General features: G+C 36.0%; 1 protein-coding gene across 2 annotated transcripts in view; it reads right to left on the reverse strand.

Moving 5' to 3' along the window:
* The window catches only part of LOC149803780 (mitochondrial uncoupling protein 4-like), a 48,809-nt gene that overhangs the window by 2,258 nt on the left and 19,151 nt on the right, over positions 1 to 27,400 (reverse strand). For both annotated transcript variants that reach the window (XM_089953569.1, XM_089953568.1), the window contains exons 4-8: positions 22,954 to 23,038; positions 17,809 to 17,931; positions 14,009 to 14,121; positions 10,889 to 10,973; positions 2,726 to 2,815 (exon numbers count right to left, since the gene is read on the reverse strand). In XM_089953569.1, coding sequence (XP_089809695.1) covers positions 2,726 to 2,815; positions 10,889 to 10,973; positions 14,009 to 14,121; positions 17,809 to 17,931; positions 22,954 to 23,038 — 496 coding nt within the window. The remainder of the gene's footprint in view (positions 1 to 2,725; positions 2,816 to 10,888; positions 10,974 to 14,008; positions 14,122 to 17,808; positions 17,932 to 22,953; positions 23,039 to 27,400) is intronic.

Here is a 27,400-nt window from a genome sequence, read left to right on the forward strand (position 1 = left end):
TACAATTTCTAGGCTCATACATGTACAGTGATCTTGAAATACAGATGTGAATGTTTTATGACATTTTATATCTATGAATAAATACAAATACAGTGATTGTGGGAATTTTTCCATCTTAAATAGTGTTGAATTTCAACCTTGGAAATTGGCCCTTTTCACAAGCCTGTTTTGAAAGAACACCTGTCTTGAAAGACTGCTTTATTTTGGCAGAAGGGGTGGTCTCTTAAGACAGGTTTTACTATAAATGTTATGCCAATATGCCTTACATTTTTATTTTACCTTATTCATTTTATTATAATTTTAATTTCTAAGGAAATTCAAGTACCAGATATTAACTGTCTTTTTCTTCTTTCTTTTTTCTTTTTTTGTGATGCTCATTATCTTGATCATTAACTGAAACTACATCCTGATCCATAATACGCAGTTACCAACTGATTTGCAATCATATTTACTATCAATGGCACTCTAATGGATACAAGTAGCAACAAAACCTTTTAATAACTCCAGGATACCTTGGTAATGTTATTAATAAGGTGTGAACACTTTCCAAAATTAGGATATTCTTTCTTCTTTTTTTTAGTGTTGTCCCCCCACCTCTGCCCCCTTTGTGTTGGATGCTTATTTAGGAATTCATGTTTTGGAAATCACAATCATGTCTGTTGGAAATCTTGCACATGCCTGTGTGTTTGGCAGTTCAGGATCATCTGACATACCATTACTTGGTAGGTATGATAAAAATATACATCAGTGAAACTGTATTGCACTAAATCACAACTTTCTATTCAATTTCCCATGGATTTTTGTTGTTGTAGGGTTTAACGCCATTTTTCAGCACAAGATAGGCTATACATGGCGGCCAGTATTAATGGTGGAGGAAGAACCCAGGAAATCCCCGGAAAGAACCACCGACCCTCGAGAAGCTACTGGCAAGCTTTCTCACATATCCACATTGGCCAAATCCGAGACTCGAACCTACGCAGACAGAGGTGAGATGGCAGTGATCCATAACAGAGAGCGCTTTAGACCACTCGGCCACTCAGGGCCCCAACTTCCCATGGAAATGGGAAAAACTGGTAAACAAAAAGAATATATACATATGAATGTATATTATGCATCTCATCACAAATTCATCCTAATTGAAATGTATATTATCATAACTTCATCCCATTTGACATGTATGTTATCATAACTGGACTTTAATTATCATAACTTCATCCTAACTGAAATGTATGTTATCATAACTACATACTATTTGACATGTATTTTATCATAACTTCATCCAATTTGACATGTATGTTATCATAACTTGACTCTAATTATCATAACTTCATCCAATTTGACATGTATATTATCATAACTTCATCCAATTTGACATGTATGTTATCATAACTTCATCCCATTTGACATGTATGTTATCATAACTTCATCCTAATTGACAAGTATGTTATCATAACTTCATCCTATTTCACATGTATGTTATCATAACCTCATCCTATCTGACATGTATGTTATCATAACTTCATCCTATTTCACATATATGTTATCATAACTTCATCCTAATTGACATGTATGTTATCATAACTGGATCCTAACTGACAGGTATGTTATCATAACTACATCCTAATTGACATGTATGCTATCATAACCTCATCCTATCTGACATGTATGTTATCATAACTTCATCCTATTTCACATGTATGTTATCATAACTTCATCCTATCTGACATGTATGTTATCATAACTGGATCCTAAATGACATGTATGTTAACATAACTGGATCCTAACTGACATGTATGTTATCATAACTTAATCCTAATTTACATGTATATTATCATTACTTCATCCTATTTGACAGGTATGTTATCATAACTTCATCATAACTGGATTGCATCTGACATGTATATCATCATAACTACATCCTACTGACAGGTATGTTATCATAACTTCATTCTGAGATGCATGTTCCTGGTGACAAGAAATGGACAAAAATATCTATTATTGGTTGTCCAACCAGTCAAAATAACACAATATTATGTTTTTCTCACAGAACTTTTAACAGACCATGCTCCGCACGGACAGAACAGTCTGATCACAAAAATTTTGTTCATTATTAAACCTCAGCATTTAAACACAGCATTACCAAACAACACTAACAACATATATGTATTAAGAATGAGATGGTACTAAAATGTGTATAAATTAAATTTTCTGAAAATAGTTACTGCAAAACAAACTTGACTATGGTCTTAGGATCATACACCCATGTTTATTCCATATTACACATTTATCATAACACTTCAGCACAAAACAAATGACAATATCATGCAAAGCCAAGGTGCACTATCCGAAGCATCCAAATGAACTTCAAAGCAATTTGTCTGCACTCTTTTGTGGTCTTTTTGAGAAAAATGTCCTTATGTGAATCTTACATTTCTACATATTTTAAATGAAATTTATTCAAATAGTTAAAATCTTTTGCTCATCATGATTCAAAAGTTATTTTACTCATTCCATAAATTTCATCTGAAATAAGGACCAGTGTAAAAGCCTCCATATTTCAAACTTAGAGCCTGGAAACCAACTGTGTGCTCAACAAGCTCAAAGCCATACATTTTTGACACATACTTTTTATTTACTGGTCTCCAAAGGTTTGAAACACTACAGATTTCAACGACTTTAATGTCCATTTTACATACCATGCTTCTTGTATGCAACATTCACATACCTTCCATCCTTTGTAGACTGGTTCATAATTCTAGTTTTGATAACATCTGCTGGCGTTCCCATTATAGCTGCTACAAAACCTGAACACACACTGAAGTGAAGAAAGAAATCAAAGTATCTATAATACTGAGGTGAGTGAAGAGTGGAGAGAAGACGAAGTAAGAGCACCAGTACTTTCAATGTTTTGTCACATCTACCTGAGTAGCCTACATCAAAGTACTTCACCATCTTCACTTTTATTTGGGATACAAGGCATTAGGCCACTGCTGAAGTTTTCTAGCATTTAATGAGTAGAACTTACAAGAGGCACAAGTACACCTGCGATCTTCCTAATAGTCCATGCAAGGCATTTGGTCACTTTTAAAGTTTTCTAGCCTTTAATGAATAAATCATACAAGAGTCACAATTACACCTGAGATTTTTCTAATAGTCCATGCAAGGCATTAGGTCACTGTTGAAATTTTCTAGCCTTTAATGAGTAGAACTTACAAGAGGCACAAGTACACATGAGATCTTTCTCACGGCCCATTCAAGAGCAGGTCACCAAGAAATCTGGCTCAGTAGGTTGCTTTCTATACAAATGTCTTCAGATTCATTTGATTATTTATTTTATAAAAACAAATATGTCAAGGTTTCTTTAATTTTTTTATCATCATGCATCTTTCAGTACAGCATCATTTTTTATTATAATGAAAGGTCATTATGAAGATTCTTTTTGTCAAAATAGGGTGAATTTCCATCAAGTGCTTTATTTTTGAAGCTAATGTAATGTAGTTGTTGTTGTTGTTCTAGGGTTTAACGCCATTTTTCAGCACAAGATAGGCTATACATGGCGGCCAGTATAACTGGTGGAGGAAGAACCCTGGAAAACCCAGGGAAGAACCACCGACCCACGAGAACCTACTGGCAGGCTTTCCCACGTACCCACGCTAGCCGAGCCTTGGACTCGAACCCACGCAGACAGAGGTGAGATGGCAGTGATCCGGAACGTTGAGCGCTTTAGACCACTCGGCCACTCGGGGCCCCCCTAATGTAATGTAAGTTGCTTTTTCTATTCTTAGAAAGGGTAGTCATATTTGATTGCAGAACTGGCAAAATTTGTAAAAATTACAAGGTTTCTATGGAGGCCCCCGAGTGGCCAAGTGGTCTAAAGCACTCACCATTCCAGATCACTACCAACTCACCTATGTTTGCATTGGTTCGAGTCCTAGGCTCGGCTAATGTGGGTACATGAGAAAGCTTGCCAGTAGCTTCTTGTGAGTCGGTGGTTTTTCCCGGGTTCTTGCTCCACCAGTTATACTGGCTGCCATGTATAACCTATCTTGTGCTGAAAAATGGCGTTAAACCCTACAACTATAAGAACAAGGTTTCTATGTATGGGTGGCTTTTTATTCATATTTGGCCAGATTCTATTGAATGCCTAATGGAGAATTCTCTAAAAACGTTTCTTAAAATTGATAGTAACAGTCGCCATAAGTGATGATGAATCAGTATAATTTATATGAAAGGTATTAATGGCAGAGTACTTTTGATCAAATAAGGTGAAAATCTGTGAAGTGATTTTTGAGAACAAGTTTTTAAACACATTTTGCCATTTCTATCAACAGCAGCCTTATTTCATGGGGATTTGGCATCACCGTTACAAAGTGGAACAGCCATTATGCCCAAGTATTTTCTGTTAAATGCATTTTAGTTTCTTAAACAAGAAGTTGGTTCAAGGTTTTTCTAATTTTAGTAATGGCAGCCATATCTGATGACAGATCACCATCATATGTATGTATGATTTAATTAAATGCCATAAAATAAACATGTCATTCATGTACCCTTGTTATGTGTCCTCACTAGACACAACCCTACTCAGTTTCATCCTGTTAAAAGCAGGGTACCTATACCCTGGGGCCTTTTATCTGGCTCTTTATTAACTACATAAGATGTTTCTGATGATAGTGTTGTAAAAGAGGGGATATGCTCTTTTATCATTATTATTTCAAAATAAAATTTTAAAAATCACTTTAAGTTGCATCAATATAAAGTCAAATACTTTCTGTACATCCTGATATGTTTTTGTAAATACATCCAGGAAACCACTGCAATACTTAATGTTCTGTAGAAATGCTTCTGTGCACAAGACCTCTGAAACCAACTAAACACTTTCTGGCCAACATAACATGTACAACCTGGATCATCGAACCAAACATTACAGCCTTAGATTTAGATATTGTTCCATAAATAACATTAGAATACTGTTACAGTACTGTTGCTGTAAATGACTGCCACAGGATAAATAGATTTTCATGGGTAACAGTTGACAATGGTCATACATGTTACAAATTTAAAAGCTCAGCAATCCCCACTCTCTAAAATATTAGACCTTTAAGCAGATTTCATGTCCAAGCTATCTCCACATACTTAAGAACAGCTTATAAGCCTGTTCATTTATGCTGAGCCCCCACTTTGAAACTATATATGGGAACATTTTTCTATGACCTGGTTATAAGTTGGTGGGGAATACTGTTGTCTGAAAGATCAACTAAGCCATCATTAAGAGATCAGACTATCTGACTATCTGACTGAGAGCATCCCATAATATGTCAATTCTAAGTGTCTTACAAATAAATAATGAAAGTACACATTGATCAAGTATCATATTCATGGCTTGATCAAATCGCTGTCAACTGGGAAAACAAAGCAGATACTGCCTTTACAGGTTTATTGTCCCAAGCACACTGGCAGATAACTCAGGAAATATCAGTTGGAAATTAAATCAAACTAATGAAAATGGCAAATATAAATCAAATCAAAACTTTTATTGCATCAAATATAAAGACTGTACAGCAAACAAAAAATATAAATTGTTCTAACTTGTATGAAAATGGAAGCAATATATTTAATAGCAAGCACACATGATACCATCTATCCTTGCCTGTAAGTTGACCTTTTTAACTGAAAATTTTATTCATGCAGATTTGGGCTCAACCTGTAAGTGTGATATATTAACTAAATTGATCAATCTTGGGATCATGTTGAAAACTCTAGGTGTTTACAGTATACAATAAAACTGCAATCAACTCTGGGTGTTTACAGTATACAATAATACTGTTCAATCAAATATTTTTATATTTTATGCCACTATTCCCACTGAAAAATGTGTATATAGTATGCACTGTGTTAATTCATTTCTAGATGGTATTCATTATAAAATACTTGTATTTACAGTTATTTGAATTTTAATAATGTCAAAATAGAATGGGTAAATTAAATTCCACCCACTGCATAAGTGAAGAGTCTGTCCAAGATGATTACTGTGGGTGTTTACTAGTAAGTATACTGCTTCCATTTTCATGCAAGACCTAACAACCTTTATTTTAATAATATTTGTTTTCTGCTGTATGAACACTGTGTTTGTGACATATTCCACTCAATAATATAATTGCATTTTACATTGGTTCTGTTTACATATTTTATATATCTATTTATCCATCCATAAACAACTGATCCAATTAAGCTTGTTTATATTCCCAGAGTGCAACTCTGACTCACAAGTTACCCCTTCAGACAGAACTGACTTGCAAAATATACCCCAACTCGTCATAGGGTAAAAAATAAATTAGCTTTTCAATTCCTTAAAATGGGTGGATGGGTGCCAACTTATAGTTGAACTGACTTAAAAGCAAGTATATACAGCAAACAACATTTGATGGATACTTCATACAGTGCTGATTAATATTTTAGTTAACATTTTAAAATTATTAAAATCCAAATAAATCTGCATGCAAGTATCATGTAATGAATAATGAAACGAAACAGATAAACAATGCATACCATTTATGCATGTCTGGATGGTCATAATGGCTCAACAATCTAGAAATATTTAAATTGACAGTATTTTGTATATACAGAGGAACCTCGTTAATCCAGACACCTTCGTTCCCAGTGAATATGTACGGATTAACGAGTTTTCCGGATAACTGAATCATGCACATTTTTATTTTACGATGTCATCATACCATATACATGTACATGTATATGCTAGCTGCAAATGTACTGTATATTCAATAATAGTTTAAATAAATTAATGAATACAACTATTGACTTGTGTTTATTTCACATTATTATAACATGCACTTGTACATGCACGTACAGTAAATATAACATACATGTACAGTAAATATAAGTTTAAACAATCAAACACATCACACTATGTACATGTACGTGTATGTTCTATACATACACTTATTAAGTAAATTTCCTGAAGAAATCTGTAACCTTAGTTTGCCTGGATTCTTTGGCAGATCGATCTGCAATGATTGTTGATAGTGTCCAGACCTGCCAACACTGAAAAAATCAAAATCAGGAATTTGCCCCCAAATCACCATTAAAATCAGGAGGCAGGGTAAAAAAAAATCAGGAGGTACAAGAATAAGGTGTATATATCATGATAAAGATATCTACTTTCGTAATTTCAGTCCACTGTATGTTGCAGATTTGCATTTCTGCAAAAATTCATCATTTATTTGTCCTTGGGTGCCAAATTTGCTAACAAAAATAGCTTCCTGGGTTGATGCTGACAGGCTGGCTCTTTGGCTGGTTCTTTTTTTTCTGACCATTGAGAATGCTCTCTCAGCATTGCTGTTGCTATGCGGTATTGAAAGTATTGATAGCATTACTCTCCCAAGTGTTGGAAACAACAGTTGGCTGATCCATCCTTTTTTTTCCTGAAAGCAACCCATTAAAGGATGACTTACTTATTCATGCAAGCATTGCACGAGTCTAAACAATCAGTAGTATCGTTTAAGGACCTGGCCTTTTTCTCCAACCGAATGGAACAAATCAAAACTGATGATCTGCATGGAGAGTTTCAGCTTACCAAATCTACAATTCTGACAGAAGTGAATGTGGAAAGAGCTGATCATCAGTGGCAAAATGCATGATAGGAACCAGGGAGTCAATGAACAAATGAAAGCAAACTACTTCTCCCAATCACTCCTACATTTTTGATCCCATTTCTTTTTCTTGGCTGGTGAAAAGTCATCAGTTACTTCCTTTTCTTCTTTATTTCGCTTCTTGCTTAGAAATTTATCCATTATGATGCCGAGATTTGATGATGGGGTCGGACAAAGAGAACCATACTGTGAGACAATCTCTTTGTATTGGCGGAAGAAAACCAGAAATCAAGCTGGATAAGGTAAAGTACTAAGAAATGTACCAGACACAGAAAAACCAGAAACAGAAACAGGGAAACAGAAAATGATGTTTTTGTATATATAAAAATACATTTTTTTCTCTCGGGTAGTTGAAAAATCAGGATATTTTCTTAAAAATCGGGGAATCAGGAGACAGGTCCATAAATATGGATTCTCCTGATCTTTTCAGTAGGGTTGGCAGGTCTTAGTGTCCATAGATTCTCAAGGGCTTCACTATTGTGTTTTATGTCATCACTAGTGATTACTGCTGATGTCTGCTCTAAATACGAAAAGAGTGTTGCTATGCTGTCCTTGGCTTGGTTTATGGTAATGTCTTTTCCCTTGGAGTTGGTAGTGGCATTATTGTCTTCTTCAGTAGCATTGTCTGGAACCTCATCTCTAGGTACCAGGGTCAAAATGTCGTCATCGTTGAGTTGTTGCCCTGTCTCTTCCATGTTGTCTATCCATACATATTCCTCGGCAGACATCTCAGCCTGGGTGGAAAGGCTTCTTATTAGATCTGTTAGCATACTTAATGGCATGTCATCTCCATCATCAATGTCTTGGACAGTAGTGGTTGGTGTAGGTATGATCTGTACATGTCTAAAGCAGTTTGAGATTGTAGTTTGTGTCACTGAACCCCACGCTGTCATTACCATGTGTATTGCCTGCCTAATGTCTACAGTTTGAACCTTGCCTTGCTCAGCACAGTCAATATAATGTCTAACCAGTTGTTTCCTGTAGTGGGCCATGAATGCACTCATCATGCCAGCATCCACTGGCTGAATGTGTACCACTGTATTCGGTGGAAGGAAGTGTAGTTTTACGTTGCATAATCAAATGTCCCCTTGTGTGTGGCTTGCAGCGTTGTCTACAAGTAAGATGATGTTGCATTTGGCTTCCCTCTGCTGTCTATCGAAGTCATTCAACCAGTCGATGAAAAGTTCTGCTGTCATCCAAGCTTTGCGGTTGCGTCTGTATCTAACATATGTGACAGGGTTATAAGTTTTGCCAAAACATCGAGGTCTGTAGACTTTAGTGACGACAAATGGTTTCAATTGGATGGTCCCTGCTGAGTTTGAAGTGAGCGCCATGGTGATCATATCCTTTGACTTTTTCGTGCCCTTAATGTTGTGGGTTGCTGAACTGTAGTTTGGCCCCAGTTGGAAAAACAATCCAGTTTTGTCAAGGCTGAATATGTCTTGTGGGTCATAGTCTTGCAGTAGTTGCTGTAGTTTTCTCCCAGCCTGCAATCTGTTCACGTCAGCACTATCTGCATCTCCCTCATACAATTTGCATTTAATGCACCAACAATTCTTGAAGTGTTGTAGCCAACCATGAGAATAGAAAAAGTCAGTGATGCCAAGTTGGTCTCTGAGTATCTTTGTCTTGGCAATGAGCATTTCATTGTTGATGGTGGCATGGTGGGCTGACATGTCTGAGAACCACATCAACATCTTTGACTTGTTAATATTTGGTGTGGCAAGCACGGGTTAGGTCTAGTGAGTTGGCAGGTATGGACAACCTTTTGTCCTTCTTTTTTATGATGTCCGCAACTGTCAACTTGCTAATGTCTAAGGACAAGTAAGCTATAATATGCTTGCGTATATCTTGAATAGTAGCTTTTGGGTGATCTTTGTGCTGGCAAATCTTTTTTACACTGGCCAGTATATCTACTCATCTACGCTTGCTTGATGGTGTCACAATAATATATGTAAAAAGTACAATGCATACAAACTGATATCTCAGAGTTAAATGTGTTATGGTAAAGTAATAAAATGCAGTCATTTGTATAAGTCGTATTTTACAGCTGTTATAGCTGCTAATGAGCTGATAATTGACGTCCCAGTTCTTATCTTAAATGAATCCCTATACTGTCCACAGCTTAAATCAATTAACTGTATTTGTACAGCCATCAATAAACTGTGATTGCTACATATAATTGGTAAACAACAAAGAGGCTTAATAACACACTTTATTTATTAACCATATGCTATGTCAAAAAGCGTGGACGATTTGATCACAGTGTGTTTATTTAATTATTAACACCCCCGTAAGTGACTAGCTAAAAGATACATTGTTTATACAATCGCTGGTTACAATATGGTCACACTACTTAGTTTTTCTACATACATGATCACATGATCAATTGATAACTTTAACATACTGCCAGAACTTGACCAATCAGAGATTGATACATTGACACGATTATCAAGACAAGTTTTATAGTAATTTTACACTTTGGTCCCCGATTTTAATTTCTGGATCAGGAATGCGGATTTCTTGATTAACAGAGCAAATTAAAGTTTAGGAATTCCATTCCCATTAAATTATGTCCAGATAGCGAGGTTTCCAGATAAATGGAGTCCAGATTAACAAGGCTCCTCTGTAGTAGTTTCCAAAATTGCCCCTAGATTGATAAATTTTTTTAATATATCATGCATAAAGATGACTTCTACCCTGCATAAATAAAAACATTTAAGATGCTGAATTATAGCCGAGTTTAAACAGTGGTTTACCTAAGTGTATGATTGAGGGTGTATGTGGTTCAAATGGTCAATTTACATTTTGCCATTGTTGGCTATGCTGATTATTGTTAACAGTGTGCTAATTACTGCAGTTACTTCCCTTGGGTATAAAAAATATCCTGAACAACAATAGGATATAGACTGACCTATCATATTCAAAGAAATTTGTTTATCAGGTAATAAAAACACTTGCAATCTTTTTTGAATGCTTCAGATTTATGACATTTTACATAAATTTTTTCACTGGAACAATGGCGATTATAATGTCATACCCATGCACAGTGCTATGATGTGTTTTATACAAATAAAATGCTTGAAAAGAAAATCAATTTTAAGGTCAACATTGATGATGCTTTTATTGATGAAGAAAAAAATGATACTTACATCTAGCTCCTACCTTGTGCAAGATAAAGGAAGATAACAAAACATTAGAATGAATCCCACAGAACATACCTGGCCAAAAAGTGTGTAAAATGATCGTCTTGTAATGATGTATGTGTTAAAAGCTGATGTTTGACAGTGTCATAGGTGGCTAGATCTGAAACAGATGACACAGATTACTACTTGCACAGAAAGACATTGAAACTAATCATACTTAATTCTAGTCTTGGCTGATGCTGTGTTGCAAAACTCATCATCCTACTTAATTCAAGTCTTGGCTGTATCGCAAAACTCATCATACTACTTAATTCAAGTCTTGGCTGTATTGCAAAACTCATCATACTACTTAATTCAAGTCTTGGCTGATGTTGTAATGCTGCTGATGATACAGATTATTATATACAATTTCTATCTTTATTGATTTAAAACTGTAGACAAGCATGCATTATGTTCCCGTATTACAATATTGTCAGGAGTAACTTAATATTACTAGCAATACACATAGATATTAACTTAGTTTGCAAGTGATATATGTTAGGAATACAGTCTCAGTAAATCTAAAACTTATCTTTGTTTTATATATATATATATATATATATATATATATATATATATATATATATATATATATATATATATATATATTTATCACATGTAAAAAATATTTTCTAAGAAAAGGAAATTTCATGTGCAAAATAAGTTACAGATACATAAATAGCTTGCTACAGTGAAACTGGAGAGACAACCTATTCTGCCAACAAAGAGTGGTCTCCCAAGGTAGGTGGTCTCTAATAACAGGTCTGTGCAGGAGGGACAGTTTTCAATGTCAAAATTCAACGGAGTTAAGAAAGGAAACATTCCCACAATAACTGTACATATATTGTATTCTTTAGTTGTAGTTTTTGTCAAAGTATTCCAAATAAAGATATACACAGATCATAAAACATTCACATTTATATATGTGAAGCTGTTAGCATATCCATTATAGCTGTAATAATGATGTGGGTTTCTGATCAGACCTTCAGCAAATATGGAATATATATGAACCAATTAAATCAAACTCATCCAGAAACAGAATTTATTTAGAGATAAATGTTAATTGCTTAACTCACCTACAACATAAATGGAACATAAGTGACTATTGAATTAACTCATCCAAAAACTAATGTAGTATCAAAAACTACTGTAGTATCTTATGACAACCTGAATCACCTCAGGTATTGCATATTAACTTCTTTTGTGGGGCCCTGAGTGGCCGAGTGGTCTAAAGTGCTATTCGCTACTGCCATCTCACCTGTCTGCGTGGTTCGAGTCTTGGATCGGCCAATGTGGGTATGTGAGAAAGCTTGCCAGTAGCTTCTCGTGGGTTGGTGGTTCTTTCCGGGGTTTTCCCGGGTTCTTCCTCCACCATTAATACTGGCCGCCATATATAGCCTATCATGGCATTAAACCCTATAACAACAACTTCTTTGGTAAAGTATGTACTCAGCATATTACAGGGAATGCTGGGTAAGAAGATCTCTCATTATTATATTACTGGTGTTGTATTTGGTTTTCCAAACAAATAAACAGACCTTACGAACTATGTGCACCCCAGGCAGTTTCAGTTAAGGAAGGAACAGTTTAATCATAATTAGGATTACATTACTTAAGCATTATAATGGTAATTAGTGACAAGTGCCTTAGTCTGAATTTTGGTCTAAGTGTACAATGCTACCTAAAGGTCAGACCCAATTCCTGCAAACCTTCTTCCACACCCAAGGCTACAAACAATTAAATAAGATTTATAACTATTTCTGTGATGCAGTTCTTCACAGTAGCATTGAAACACAAACTTTTTACTTAAACATCATCGCTCTGGTCGTGTTTGGCAGGTGGTCAATCGTGATAGTGAATTCATATAACAAACTGATCTGTATATGACAATTTTGGTTATAAATAACAGGTGGCAGCTCATAGCAAAGTCCCTTGAATCTGGTTTCACTGTATTGCAAATTCCATGCTTTTGGAACAGATAAATTTAGATCCTCTACAACACCTCATGGCCCTTCTAAAAAAAACCATGATCAATGGATAATAACCAAACACCAAAGACATATTTGTGTCTATGCTACGACTACATTCCTTTTGGTTTAAAGCTTTATTGCACAGCAACACAAGTAGGTTATTTAGTGCTGAGGAAACTGGAGTAAAGTGGTCATGGTCACACCACAGTAGCTGACATGCCTAAAGAGATAACACTTTGTCCAAAATATCTGAAACTGTCTCCTAAAACAGTTTTTTGTAAATTTGATCTTTTGACTGTCACAGGGATCCCAAGATCAGAAGCCAAAACAATACAACAAGATGGATGGACAGAAGAATCCTCCACTGATTTAAGAAAAAAAGTTGGTGGGTGGGTGGAATTTTCTCTCATATTTTTCAAAGTACTAACCCAATATTGTCAAGATCAGCAAGCAATTATCAATTATTGTTAACATCTGCCAAGGAAACCTCAACTGGAATTAAAATTTACATGCATGCAATAAGATCTTACAAATGGCAGTAATTAATTGGGTACTGCAATATATATTTTACCACCACAGACTGCTGAATAACCCTTGTCAGCAAATAAATATGACTGCATTTAAGATTTGCTTAGAACGGTGATTAGTGTCTTATATCCCTTACTTTCCTCTCCGTGGTCACCAGAATCATTTCCAACTGAAGGAAATTATTTATGCTGGCAATGTGACTATTTTACCCAGTGAGATTACATGAATCCCCCAACACCATCAATATGGAAAAATACTTCAAAATCTTGCACAAACAGTGTGATGTAAACGTAACAAACCTGAAACCTTATCAAATATTAGTGGCTCATCATTATCTATTTTATTGCAAGATCGTATGCCAAAGTCATTTTTAATAGGCACTCTGTACGTAAACTACAAGGAACTTACTTCCTTTAAATTAACAGCTTTCACAGACTACACTCTGCAAGGCTATGAATATTGCAATAAATCTGTTTCCTTCTGCTGCTGCCAATGATGCTGGTTAAGCATTTCAAGTTTTATCCTGATTTATTTGAAATATTCATCACTTTGCATTCTTTTATAAAATCTGTCCTCCCCACCTCATTCAAAATTGAAAATCTTCCCATAGAAAATCAAGGCCGTCGAGTCCAAAAATACAGAAGAAAACTCTGTTTACCTCCCATGTTGACTAGAGCTGCTCTCTGCACATTGGGCAACCAGCCAGCCCATAAACCCCATACTCCTCCTTCAGCCACTATAGTTCTAAAGGCATGCACTGTATTCTGTACTCTAAAATATAGTGAAACAATTCCGCTGCAATCAAAACAATCGGCAAAGTACATATGATCTAAATCATAATTATTTTTTTGTATAGTAGTGTTTTCAATACAGAGAAATTTGCTTTATTATTGAAAAACTCTCAATCTCTATTGTTTTGTAGCAGGAATAATGTGCACTGAAAATGTTGTATTATTATTTATTTTGAGATTTCTTCTGAAGACCAATGTCGGAAAAAAGCTACCAGCTATTATCAGTTGTATATTTAATTGAAATTAGTCCAAATTCTTGACCTTTTTGTATATCCAAGTCAACAGCTATGCAAAACTGATCTTTTCATGCATATAATAACAATACATTCCAGTGTCCTTCAAAATATAGCCACAGCAACACAAGTTAATTGAAGTAAAGTGCCTTGCCCAATGACACACTTAAGTAGCTGACCCAAGTTGGTCCAACAGGATTTTCATTTACTAGTCTGGCACACCAACCACTGAGCCAATGCAGCTTCCATTAGGTGGAATGGAAAATGTCACTAAAACCTTAAAACATAGGCTTGTGACCTGTACCATGTTATTGTTGTGTGCAGAGTAAATTGTCATATGAGCAACTTTAAACTAATTTGCAGGAGTTCTCATGCATCACTGGTCTCCATGTACATAAATTCATACAAATTTTGTGTGATTCACACAATCACGTGCCCTGGTGGCATCTCTGACAATGTGTTGGCATAAAGATGAGATGATCTGATAGCAATGTCTGTCATAATTTCTGAACTTAGTATACTTCATCAGTGCCAGGACCTTTATGTTTTCATACGTGATCACAAAACAAAAATCATGTATTAACTTGACACAATAAAAACTAAACTGGCTCATACCATGGTACTGTCTGGTGTGAAAGTCTAGGTGAGTGAATCTAATTCACAGCAATACAAGGTTTATTTGAAGAATGTAACAATATTTTATACACAGGTCCACTGTATGTCCCAATCTGTTGAACTTTTTAAAATTTTGTAGTGTACTCATTTCACCTGTGAAATGGAGTATAATACACAGCATATGACTTGCAAAAACTAAAAGACAACAAGCAAACATTAAATGGTATATCATATGCCCATCATGCGGTATTTAGTATTATATCTCCTTCATGTAAAGTGCTCTTTCACTGTCATTAAGTGAATTTGCCTGGCATTACTAGCTGCTCTGCCTCATGAATAAGTGTCTTCCTTGTGTCAACTGAATGCCATCTTAAAAATCTGTAAAGGTGAAAGACACAGAACTCGTCATTTTGCAGAAACCATTTCTGGTCTTGCAGCCTCAGTGACATTACCTGACCTATTTTGATGTCAAAATTAATAGGGGCATTTCTCATCTCAAGCCATCTACAAAGTCTGGTCAGGGTTTTTGACATATTGCTGGTTATTTTGTACAAACTGTTTTCTTGGATATCCTCTGATCTTGACTTTTGACTTTTAACCCCCAAAATTAACAGGCACTGACCTTGTTATGGTGGCTTAGTGGTTAGCATGCTGGACTTGTGAGCAAAATGGTGCAGATTCAAATCTTACCAATGGACCAGCCTAGGTCAGCTACTGTGGCATATTCTTTGACAAGGCACATTGCTCCAACTGCCTCAGCACTAAATAACCTATTTGTGTTGCTGTGCCATAAAGCACCAAACCAAACCTTGTCTCAAATGCCAAATATCTACAAAGTTTAGTTAAGGTATATCAAACGTAACTTATTATCCTTTTCTCATTCCCTGTGATCTTAACAAACCTGTTTACTCCATGAGATGTCCATCAATAGTTTAGCAAAGTTGTGTCCATACTTTTAGCTATCAGTCTCTAGTTTATCCTGCTAAAGTTAATAGTTGGTCTAAGATCAACAGTTTTGACAAAGCTTACAAAGTATGCATGTGGCTGTTTCTAATATAGCTTATCCTCTCTCAGTTGAGTCATCCTACTTAAATACTAACAACAGTATGCAAGACCACTCCAAGAAGCCAACTTTACTGGCTGAGAGTCACAAACTTTGAGTAACCTTTGTTATTTATATTTAATTTATATTATGTCCTTGACCTTTATCCATGACTGAGCGAAGAGTTCTGGCCTACCTAACGATTGTCTTGGCTGCAGGTTATATGTACTGACCAATGCCACTCTTTAAAACATGTTTACTTCGACTTGACTTCAAGGCCTAACCTTATTTACAAACTTAGAATGTTCTAGAAGCGAACTTGTGACCCAAATTCTGGGCATTTTATTGCGTCTTAGGTCAAGTGAAATTAGTATACAAAGATGTGGTAAACAAAATTATTCATTTCTGTTTTAAGTTCAGTCTGTGGAATTATTTACTGCTGTGTTCAGATATGATTTAAAAGGAGTTATTTATTTAAATTATTCATTGGAATTACAATGTGCTCAATGAATTTTTGGAGTAAAACACTAATTTTGGATTATTTCAAATTTATTCGAAGACATTCTGGATTATATCCTTGTGATACATCAAGACTCACTACCGACACATCAGCACATTCAAGGTGATTGTAATTAATTTTGGAACATTATTTTTCTCTGGCTTGTAATAGAATATTTAGGATTATTTGAGATTTAATTCACAATACTGTAAGCTCCTCTTAAATTTGCATATTTATTTGTTGATTTTACTAAACGTATTGGATTTACTTCTGTTTCTTAGTTTAAGACCATACTGTACCACCTTGGTGTGACCACAAGTAGTACATAGTTTATGCATCAATAATTACCTTGACTAACAACTACAGGTTAGCCTCATATGAACATAATGAAGTCAATTCACCAAATACCTATACTCATTCACATTTACAATACAAAGATGACCTGCTGAGAGTAAAAGTTGTTGTTGTTGTAGGGTTTAATGCCATTTTTCAGCACACAATAGGCTATACATGACGGCCAGTATTAATGGTGGAGGAAGAACCCGGGGAAACCCCGGAAAGAACCACTGACCCACGCGAAGCTACTGGCAAGCTTTCTCACATACATACATTGGCTGAATCTGAGACTTGAACCAACGCAGGAGAGTAATAGATCACAATATACAATGTATAGCAATTATAAGGAAAGTTTACTATGGAGTAAACAGATGTATTCCTACTCCAACTGCATTGATCAGAGAGAATTTTCTGAATAGGCTAGGATGTATATGGGTCTAGCATTGATAAAACAGAAAATGCAGGTCACCATAACCTTTAGTTTTAAAGATGCAGTAGTAAAAGCAATGCATCCATCAGAACTACTGAACACCCAACACTGAACACAAATGCACACCTGCACCAGGTTCTATGATTTAAAGTAGGATAGTATGCATATAACATGCCAACACCTCATTTGGTCATGAGCTAAATGCAAAAGCTCAACCAAGCCAGTAAAAGAAGAAATACTAATGACGATGATGATCATGTTTTGCTGCAAGGGTGTGGTACTAATAAACATGTACACAATGACCTAGTTTGATAACTCTGGTATGAGCAGTCCTTGAGAATGACGCCCAGTCAGTGAAGCCGAAATACAAATCACAGTAACATACTTTTGTGATGATGGTGCAGTACTTATCAAAATACACCCCTTACCAAATAACATGAATCTTTGTGCGACAGAATGTATGCTAAAGCAGCACGAAAAAGTGTTTAAAGCTTTAACTGCTTTGAACTTACCTAGGTGGGTGCCCTTCTAATCTCCGTCTACCCTCCATCTGCATCTGTACTTTAATTAGGTCTGTGGGACTGGCAATATATTGACCCATTGCTCCAGCCAAAATTCCTGCTGTTATCGCTTTCCTGAGGTGACCATGCAACGTAAAGACATCACAAATCAGTTGTGTGCATGGTAAATGAACAACTGAATACAACAACTATTAAAAAGGAGTTGCATGTAAATAAATAAATTGTGTGTGCATATATTGGAAAGAAAGAACAAAACAAATATTTGTCCAATGATTTAATGAAGGCAAAATGTGAAATATCAGTCCAATAAATTTCTGAATATTTAAGATTTATTATATTCAAGGGCTAAATAATATTATCACTGACTGTGTAACATACTCATTAGGTTATCTGATTAAAAATAGGTGAAATCTTAGAAGTAACAGCAAAAAATTCAGATTTTAGATTATCAGGCCTATGATGCTTTGTATAATACTGGAATTTTAAGGAATGCAGAGATAGTTAATGGAATGAAATTATTTCCATTACTTGTAAAAGATGACACTTGGAAGAATTTTTATTTGTCAAAATATGATTTGGGAAGAAAACAAGTTCTTCTTGAATGTCATATTTCTCCAAGGATACTTATCTGAAGACATCATCAATAGGGATATAAGCCTGCTACCTCCCATGTATAATCCTATTAAAAGATGAAAAAATTTCTTTTCTGTCTACATCATATAGACAAAAGACAATAACTCTTGCTCATTATCTACCCTTGGCACCATCAGGTAGATCATTAAGTAATGTGACTGATTAAGCATTTTCAGAGAAACATTTTACAATAAAATTTTGCTTTCACCTTTGAATATATTCCCAGATCATACTGACATTAAGAAAATTGAGAACAGAAGGGAATGCTGAGCATCCTACCTGTATCTATGGTATCCTTCCAGGGAAGAAAGACTGGATTCTCTATGTGAATGATAACCTGCTCTCCTACTAAAAGCAACACAGCCTATGGTCAAGTGAACTGTGACCAATTTATTAATGTAAGGTGTCAAAAACTCACAGGTGAATCCAGCGAAGTTAAGAGGCTGCATTTATTTAACTGGGTCTAGAGGTCATCTGGGTTTCAGCCACAGGACCCTCCTGCTTCAGGTTTTGTCTCCCCGAGATAAAAGATCTGGAAGGCTGACATTCAAGTGATGACTCGCAAGGATCGCTCTAATTTTATTAAAAGAAATCCTCATGAGGCAACTCTGACTTTTTCAGATGTTAGAATATGCCAAGCATAAAACCTGCTTATACCATGATCAGGCTTGGGAGGTGATATCCTGTTTTCCTGCCTTCATGCGGAGAAAGACTTGTTTGTGGTTGCCATGACTTGTCTCTGTGTGCTTCAGTAGTGCTTGAGGGTGTGGACAGGACTTTGCATAGCCAGTGCTCCCGACTTATGGCCAAAACAAAGCATATGATTATTCTCTGATTATCCAGTGATGGTAACCAGTTCTTCGCTGCAAAGCCTGCCTGTGTCATGAGGGTCACTGAACAATATGATCTGAACTGAAAGGGCATTTAACTTGCTCACTCTGCAAGCCAAAGCTAAATATATCTGACATCTTATTTTCAGCATGGGTCCAGAACAGGTGGGACAAAGGTGTGCCATTTGTGGTTCCACCTTGTTGCAACAAGGTCAATCTTGGGGTGCCCCCAAATCAAATGAAAACTGGATAAAGGGATTATCCATATGGATAATCTGAATTTGGCAAGGACACTGAAACTGCTGGAAATATGTCTGATTTGGACACTGATCTGAAGTTGGCAGCATCAAAAAAGAAACTGCCAAAGAGAGCATGCATAGGTCAGTCAATGTGGTGTACCCCATTTGAGAAGGCAAGTCATTACTACTGAGAGTCCAACAGAACTGATTTCTCACTGAGTCACTCCTCCTTGAAATGAAAGGCTTTCACTATGTGCTTTAAGTGAAGAGGCAGTTCTTCTGGACTCCATCTGCTGCTAACCATATCATAGTCCGGCAACAAGTGGGCATTACATTTTGGTATCTGTACATACTGTCACTTCTGGTTGGGGCTTCTCCAGAGGAATTCAAGATGTAAGCCAACTATGTACATAAGAATGATCATTCATGATAATGACCTTCTGATTGATTGGACTGGAAAAAGGGTGTCACTGAGCCCGCAAAGTCATCTGTAACAATCACATATAAAGACAGATTCACAGGATCAAATCCGCTACCTCACTGAATAACCTGAGGAGCTGCAAGAACTCTCTTGCTGAAATCCCTGTCCTGTTGGAAAAGCACTCAATTTGTTTGACAATTCACATGACACATATATAAAGGAGATTTGCATCACTGAGATTGGTTATAAACTCCATACCCAGGTGGACCAAACACTGGGAAGGCTTAAGGTTGAATTTCTCCCAATTCTTAAGAAAACTGAGACGATTCAAAAGGGAGCTCATGTTGCCACTAACAACAGAACTTACCATATACTGTGAAGGAAACTGTCCAGACATGCTGCCATTGCCATGGAAGATGTCAGGTAGAACAGGGTGATGATGCAATCCATAATTTGGAAATGGTCCAGGGGTTGATATTAGACCGAACAGAATGAATTTAAATTGGTAAACTTTGTCATGGTAAGCAAACTGAAGAAACTTTAGCAATGATGGGTGAATAGGGACGTGAAGGCAGGTATCTGTGAGATCAAGACTGATGTAAAAATCTTTTATTCATCTGAAGAGTCATATTTGATCTTGACATCTCAATACTGAACCTAAGTGGACAAATGAATTTGTTGAGGAACACATCTAACAATGGGAGTATAGTATGGTAGGCAATGGAATGTGTCTTGTACCAGTTTGATGAAAATGTCACAAGCACTTAGCTCATAGAAAAGACAGCCATAGCATTCCCAGGTCACTGATATGTCCAATTAGCCTATCATTAATCTCCTTGGGTTTTTTACTTGGGAAGCAGCTGGAAGAAATGGAGACTTCGTCATCATCAATGTCCACCAACACTTTGAGTTAATAATCATGCATAGTGGTAGGGAATGGAGGTATTCCGAAGCTGGTAACATCTGGTACATCTCAATAACAGCCTTAAAACTAAACTTGATCCTCTCCACAGTTGGAGCAGGGTAGGGGTGATGCTCAAGGTGTGCTTACATTTCAGGATAATCCATTCTCCATGGCAATTATGACATAATGCCAACATCTCTATATAATTCCAAGCCAATGCAGGCAAGTAGTGAATATATGACAGACTGATTTTGTTGTACCAGTACAGAAAGCTGGTTCACTGTGAGTAGGGTTGGCAGAGTCAATAGCTGTGCAGAAGGCAGTCGAAATGGAGCTGGTGCTGGCTGTATAGGCACACCAGGACGGATGGACAGATCTATCATTCATAGCCATAGACCGAGTGAGCACTGAAAATGGGGTATAACTATGGAAAAATGGATCAGAGCAAGCAGACATAGTGCAAGAAGCATACTGACCTGATGTTAATAATGTCTACCAAGTTTGAAGGCCATTCATCAACAGATGTGGGACTAGTTCCACAAACAAGAATTATTATAAATAGCACCAAATAGAGGCATACCTTTAAAAAAAAATGTTAGAGCATGACAACAGATCAATATGGGCATGCTGACATCATGTCAGTAATGTCTACCAAGTTTCAAGGCAACTCATCACAAGAATTATCATATATAACCTTCTCATTTAATACCAAAAAGGGGCATAACTCTTGAAAACAGAATCAGTGCATGATGAGAAAAGGATATGCGTTAGGATAACTTGTCAATAAGGTCTGCCATGTTCCAAGTCAAATCATCATAAGCTGTGGGACTCAATGAACTCAATGACATCATACATAGAGTAAAAACTCAATCCGAAAGCTCACTGAAATGAGGTGTTAGGTTTTTAAAGGCACTTTAAACACATTATTGGCTTTACCATGCCATGGAAATGGAAGTTAAGTGCATTTCCCAAGGACACACTGAGGCAGTTGAGCCAAGTTAGCCTGTGTGGTATAAAACCACCTATCCTTTGATTATGAACATGATGCTCACCAACTACACTACTGCAGCTCCTACTGCTATGGGAGACACCATCTTGAGAAACCATTATGATATTCTTAGTGACAGACAAATATGTTATGTAGTGTAATGACTTCATCTGAAAGAAAACTTATCTTGAGAGATCACTTTTTGTTGGTCTCTCAAGAGAGGTTTACCATAGTATAAACAGTTAACCCCAAAAACGGACATAAATCTGGAAAAACACATCGATGCATCTTGAAAGATACACCTAGTCTGGACCTCTTATCAATAATCTATACAACCTTCTGGGAAATCCATAAAAAACCAGTGGAATTAGTTGCAGAAACAGGTATTAGCATATATAGTAAACACATCTAACACAAGGAACATATAAACCAGAGCTTGACCTCATGTCAATATCTGCCAAGTTTCTACCCAGTTCACAAAAATATATGGGGCTAATTGTACACACAAGAAATATATATATATATATATATATATATATATATATATATATATATATATATATATATATGGAAAAAGACATATCACTTTATGTTCCTACCATGGTCATTCAAATCTTTGTCAATGAAATCTAGGACTCTGAACGACAATAGTTATAGTTCAGGCTGTTGATAAGTGAGGATTACACATGATTGACTCTCCCAACTTAGAGTGAACCATAAATATTTAAATATCAGAGTAGGTACAGTCATGCAAGCTCTTTGTCTTCTTTCATTATTTTATTCTACTTGTGCTTGTGATATTTTCCATTGACCTATATTTGCTTGTGCTTGTGTTATACTGCCATGTGCTGTCAAAATGTCATTAGGGGTCCAGTGGATAACACTAGTCATGTTTAGGATTTTCTTTCAAGCAAGTTCTTCTGTACAGTTGCATCAATACAACATGCTCTTTCAAGTGCAAAAAATCTGATTATACATCTGAACCACTTTTACAGATATCCAGAGGTAGTCTCCTAAGAAAAGTTCAACTGTTTTGATAGCTGATTAACTGCGATATTTACAAAATGTCAAATGTATAGGATTACAATCTGATAATTTCCAAAATACATTTTACATCTTACCACATCTGAAAGGTACCGTCTGGATTTTTCCCCAAAACTTTGTCTCGTATGGTCTCATAAAAACTCATCCGACAGCCTGTGTACACTGTAACAGTATATGCATTTATGGTGTAAATATTATGTATATATGGCATACGTATACAGTGATTAGTGCTTATAAATGAATAGTTTCTGAGCTGTACGAAATGGTTTATACTTCATAAAGTATGATCATGTCTAGCATTGACAGAATTTTAAAAGCTCAATGTGCCATTTTTCCGTAATAATTTATTTCATATAGTAATGTTTGAATAATAAACATGACATACATCAAACAGATTACTGTTTTCTATTAATGAAGTAAAGATAGTCTCAACAAGGTTTACACTCGGAAATGATGGACATTTTTGCTTGGTCACAGACTGGCTCTGTAATTCTCATTAACTTCAAAATACATCTAAAAACTTAATTTAAATGTAATAATATGTCCCAAGTCAGTCTAAGAAAAATGACATTGCAATAATGGTGACTTAATGCCACCGAAAAAACATCTCAAATTACTGAATGCTGTTTCAGTAGCACTAAAATCAGCATCTACATTTTTATTAAATGGCAAATGATGTATCTTGTTTATTATTCAAACATTACAAACATATGAATGAAATTAAATGAAAAATGCTGGAATGAATTAACTACTTTCAGCATCCTACAGTCAGTTATGTAATTGTGTCAGAAAAGTACAGCTTTGGGACATTTCATCATCAAAAGCTGTGTTTTACCAATATCACACACCAAGATCTACCATTTCATAAAGTGTGAATCAGATCTGAGTCTGTGATATTACCATAAAATCATGTCTGGAAGACAGTATAAAGCAGCTGATATTCCAGCACACAATTTAACATGCTCTGATTTCACTGAAGTTTAAAACATTATCATCCAATCGATATTTTACATTATACTGATTAAGATACTCAGACAATATTGATAGTCTGGTTGGTTGTAGATACAGCAGAGAGAATGCAAAATCACATCACCTTTTAAAATTTAACACACATAAACCTTTATAATCTTAAAAAATAAATTGACGGAATCTTTAAATTTCAGGATATCATTAGAATCTCCTCAGCAATACAGCAAAAGGACAATATAATTTTTTGACCATTTTTTATATCCCTGATGCATACAGACTATTTTGTGACAATTCACTATTTATCATGCAATAAAATGAACAAATGTCATTTAGAGAAAAACAGCATGCAATGTTTAGTAAAAGAATGTACAGGATTTAGTGGTAGCATTAAAGATTAAATTCAGTTCACCTGAAAAATGTGGACACAATAAATCTCTATTTCAGGGAAATAAATGGTTCCAGGTTTCTTGGGTCAAAGGGAACAAGTAAATCTTATATTTTGAGGGCTTAGTTCAATGAACAAATAATTCAAATTGCATTCAGGAATGAAAGGTGATGTTAACAGTTTAGCTGAGACAGTACAATTACCTCCTGAAACTAAGAATTTTCTGTTCTTTCCCATGACTAATTATTTTAATTTTGCTGGTAATGTGCTGTGTATCTCATTCCCAAAATCAGCTGACTGCACAACAGATGAATGATAAATTACTGTCTCATTGCAGCTATTATTTGATTGCATTCTACATTGCTCATTCAAGCTTCTAAAAATGTCACTGATTCTGTTTTCCTTCATGAACCAAGACAAAGCCAATGCATTGAAGTATGAACTGGTCTCATCAGGGGCAAAGGTCAAGTTCAAGTGATATCTACTCACACACAAAAACTTTTGCACTTGTCATGGCTGAACAACAAGCACAGAAACAGGGATCCACTAAAAATGGACACGATTTTAGTATTTAGTTGACAAAATAATGTATCTAAAACTAATAAAAGCACATAAGATGTTAATGCACAGCTCAATGCAATCCCCATTTCTTGGTCTACAAGGACTGCTGCAGAGTGCAAATGGTACATAAAAAAATCCTATAGATCACAACATGAATGACATAATACAGCACTTTCCCACTACAAAGTCCTTCATTATAACACATCCTGTCACAAGACAGGTACAGTCATGGTCCCAGTTTTTATGCAGTACAATTATAAGCAAACTGCACTCCATAAAATATGTAAGAGGTTGGATGGGTAAAACTAATTTTAATCATGTAATAATTACCTGTCACTATTCCTTAGCTTACTCTTTCTGCAATGGAAAACTGACATGCTACATGTGACATCCACCTGTTCTAGAATTCTTATAAGACATGCATCAACCCAGATTGACTTACTTTCATCAGCCCATGTGCAATAGCTCATCCTCCTTCTTTCTGAGGACCTTGAGTAAAGGTAGAGCCACAGGTGGCAGAGTGGCTTAAAGAGTTTGCCTTTACCAATTACTGCAATCTCACCTGTCTGCATAGGTTCGAGTCTCGGGCTCAGCCAATGTGGTTATCTGAGAAAGCTTGCCAGTAGCATCCTGTGGGTCAATGGTTCTTCTCATGGTTTCGCAGTTATACTGGCCCCATGTATAGCCTACACTGTGCTGAGAAATGGTGCTACACCCACACAAACAAATTGAAGAAGGACATCAGAATAGGGAGGGCAAAGGATATATTATAGTGACAGGTAAGTATTACATACATTATTTAAACTTAGTTTTACCTCTCCATAAAAATACATTTTAATATTGGTAGCATGTTACCAATCATGACCGTTTTGCTGAATTTGTCAGTAAAGAGTGAGCCTGATGGACTGTAAGAGAGTAAAGACTGAAAACTAGCTCACCGTGTAGCCCAGACACTCAGCTGCTAAATTAAGCATCAGTTTGGGTTTGCATATCAACAACTGGACCCAGAGATAAAATAGTTTGTCTCGATGTTGATGAGGACCAAAGGTGTGTGTGTGTGTGTGTGTTTTAGATTTTTACATAGCTTTAACAGTTTTTCAGTCATATCGCTATGATGTCTGCAGTGTGGAAGTTTATAGTGATTAATGCTGAGGCAGTTATTAGTACTGTTTTTATAAGTCTTTGGCATGATTCAACCAGGGTTTGAACCCACAACCTGCTGCATCTGAGACAGATGCTCTAACTACTACTTCACTGGAGCAGTCAGGATCAAAGGTAAAAAGAGAATGTCATCTGCTATCACCAAACTGCAGCCTTCATAATATCCTGAAATGATGAGTAATTGAGATAGGCCCAAGAAGTAGCAAAAGCTCTAAATTCACTGCCTTTATCATCATGAATGAGAGATCTCTATCGGTGAAATACCAAGCAAATTCCATCTAGAGATGGTAGATGCTGAAATATACCTTATGGAAGAACAATTTTTTCCTTCCTACCTTCTTTTAGCAAGTGCTAAATAAAACTAAGTTCCCTAAATGGGCAAGAGTGCATCTTGATTGTCGCCAGCACAGATGTGATGAGTTTTAGAATCTTTTTCCAGGATTTTAAGTACTGTCAGCTAAAGGAATAATTTACTCATCAACATCATTCTCAATCTCTCTTTTTACCATAGCTCTGGTAACTGCACAAGCAGAATACAAGTCAGGGATTTCAATCTCAATTGGATCAATGTTCCGATCCAAACAGGGTTTGTCAATTACTAGCGGAAGAACCACAACCTCCAGCTAGGTTTTTGCAAAGAAGTGACTGGTCCAACAGTCACGGGTCCTGAAATTAAATCTGATACAAAGTTGACAAATGGAAAGGAACATTAAAAACGCTACACTCTACACCCTGAAAATGAACTCTTGCAGTAGAAGAAAACTTGTCAGACAAAGGCACAGTAACTGATAACAAAAAGACTCTGAGAAGCTTCTGTGTCTTTTAATATTTTAATAGGGATAGGCCTGGCAGAATCGGCAGTAAGTGACACAGAACCTTCAGATACAAATGGTTCATCAACCTCTAAATTAAGATCAGACTGGGGTTTGTTCAATCCAACAAATGTATTGCTTTCAAGACAAGTTGGTGACCCTGACCTCTTTCAAATCAGAGCATCTGGAATAGCTCTGTTTTTATGCTGTTGCTTATTTTCCAAATGTAACAATCAGAAATGACATGCCCTTTCTTTTTACATTAAGTGCATGTAGGAAGAGATAAAGATTTCTGATCATTCTTATCAGGTCGTCGATTTCTAGAAGTTGAGACAGACTGAGATTTGGAAGCACCTGTACAAGATAGAGATAATTTTTTGTAAACAAAACTGCTGAGAGGAAGACATAGGGACAAATGAAACTTTGGGAATCAAAGAATAATTATCAGCTATGTGAGCATTATCTTCCAAAGTTTCAACCTTTTGCTCATCAAAATAGGTCTTGACCCTATGGATGCAATTCTTAAACTCTTTAAATTCTTAAACTCTATGAGGCTATCATAATCTTTTTTATCTTCTTGGCACCACCTATCAAACAGTTGTTCTTTTTTCCTTGCCAATTCAACATGGGTTTGAA

The sequence above is a fragment of the Sinohyriopsis cumingii genome, chromosome 3, assembly GCF_028554795.1.
Source record: "Sinohyriopsis cumingii isolate HCF-2022 chromosome 3, ASM2855479v2, whole genome shotgun sequence".
NCBI lineage: Eukaryota > Metazoa > Mollusca > Bivalvia > Unionida > Unionidae > Sinohyriopsis > Sinohyriopsis cumingii.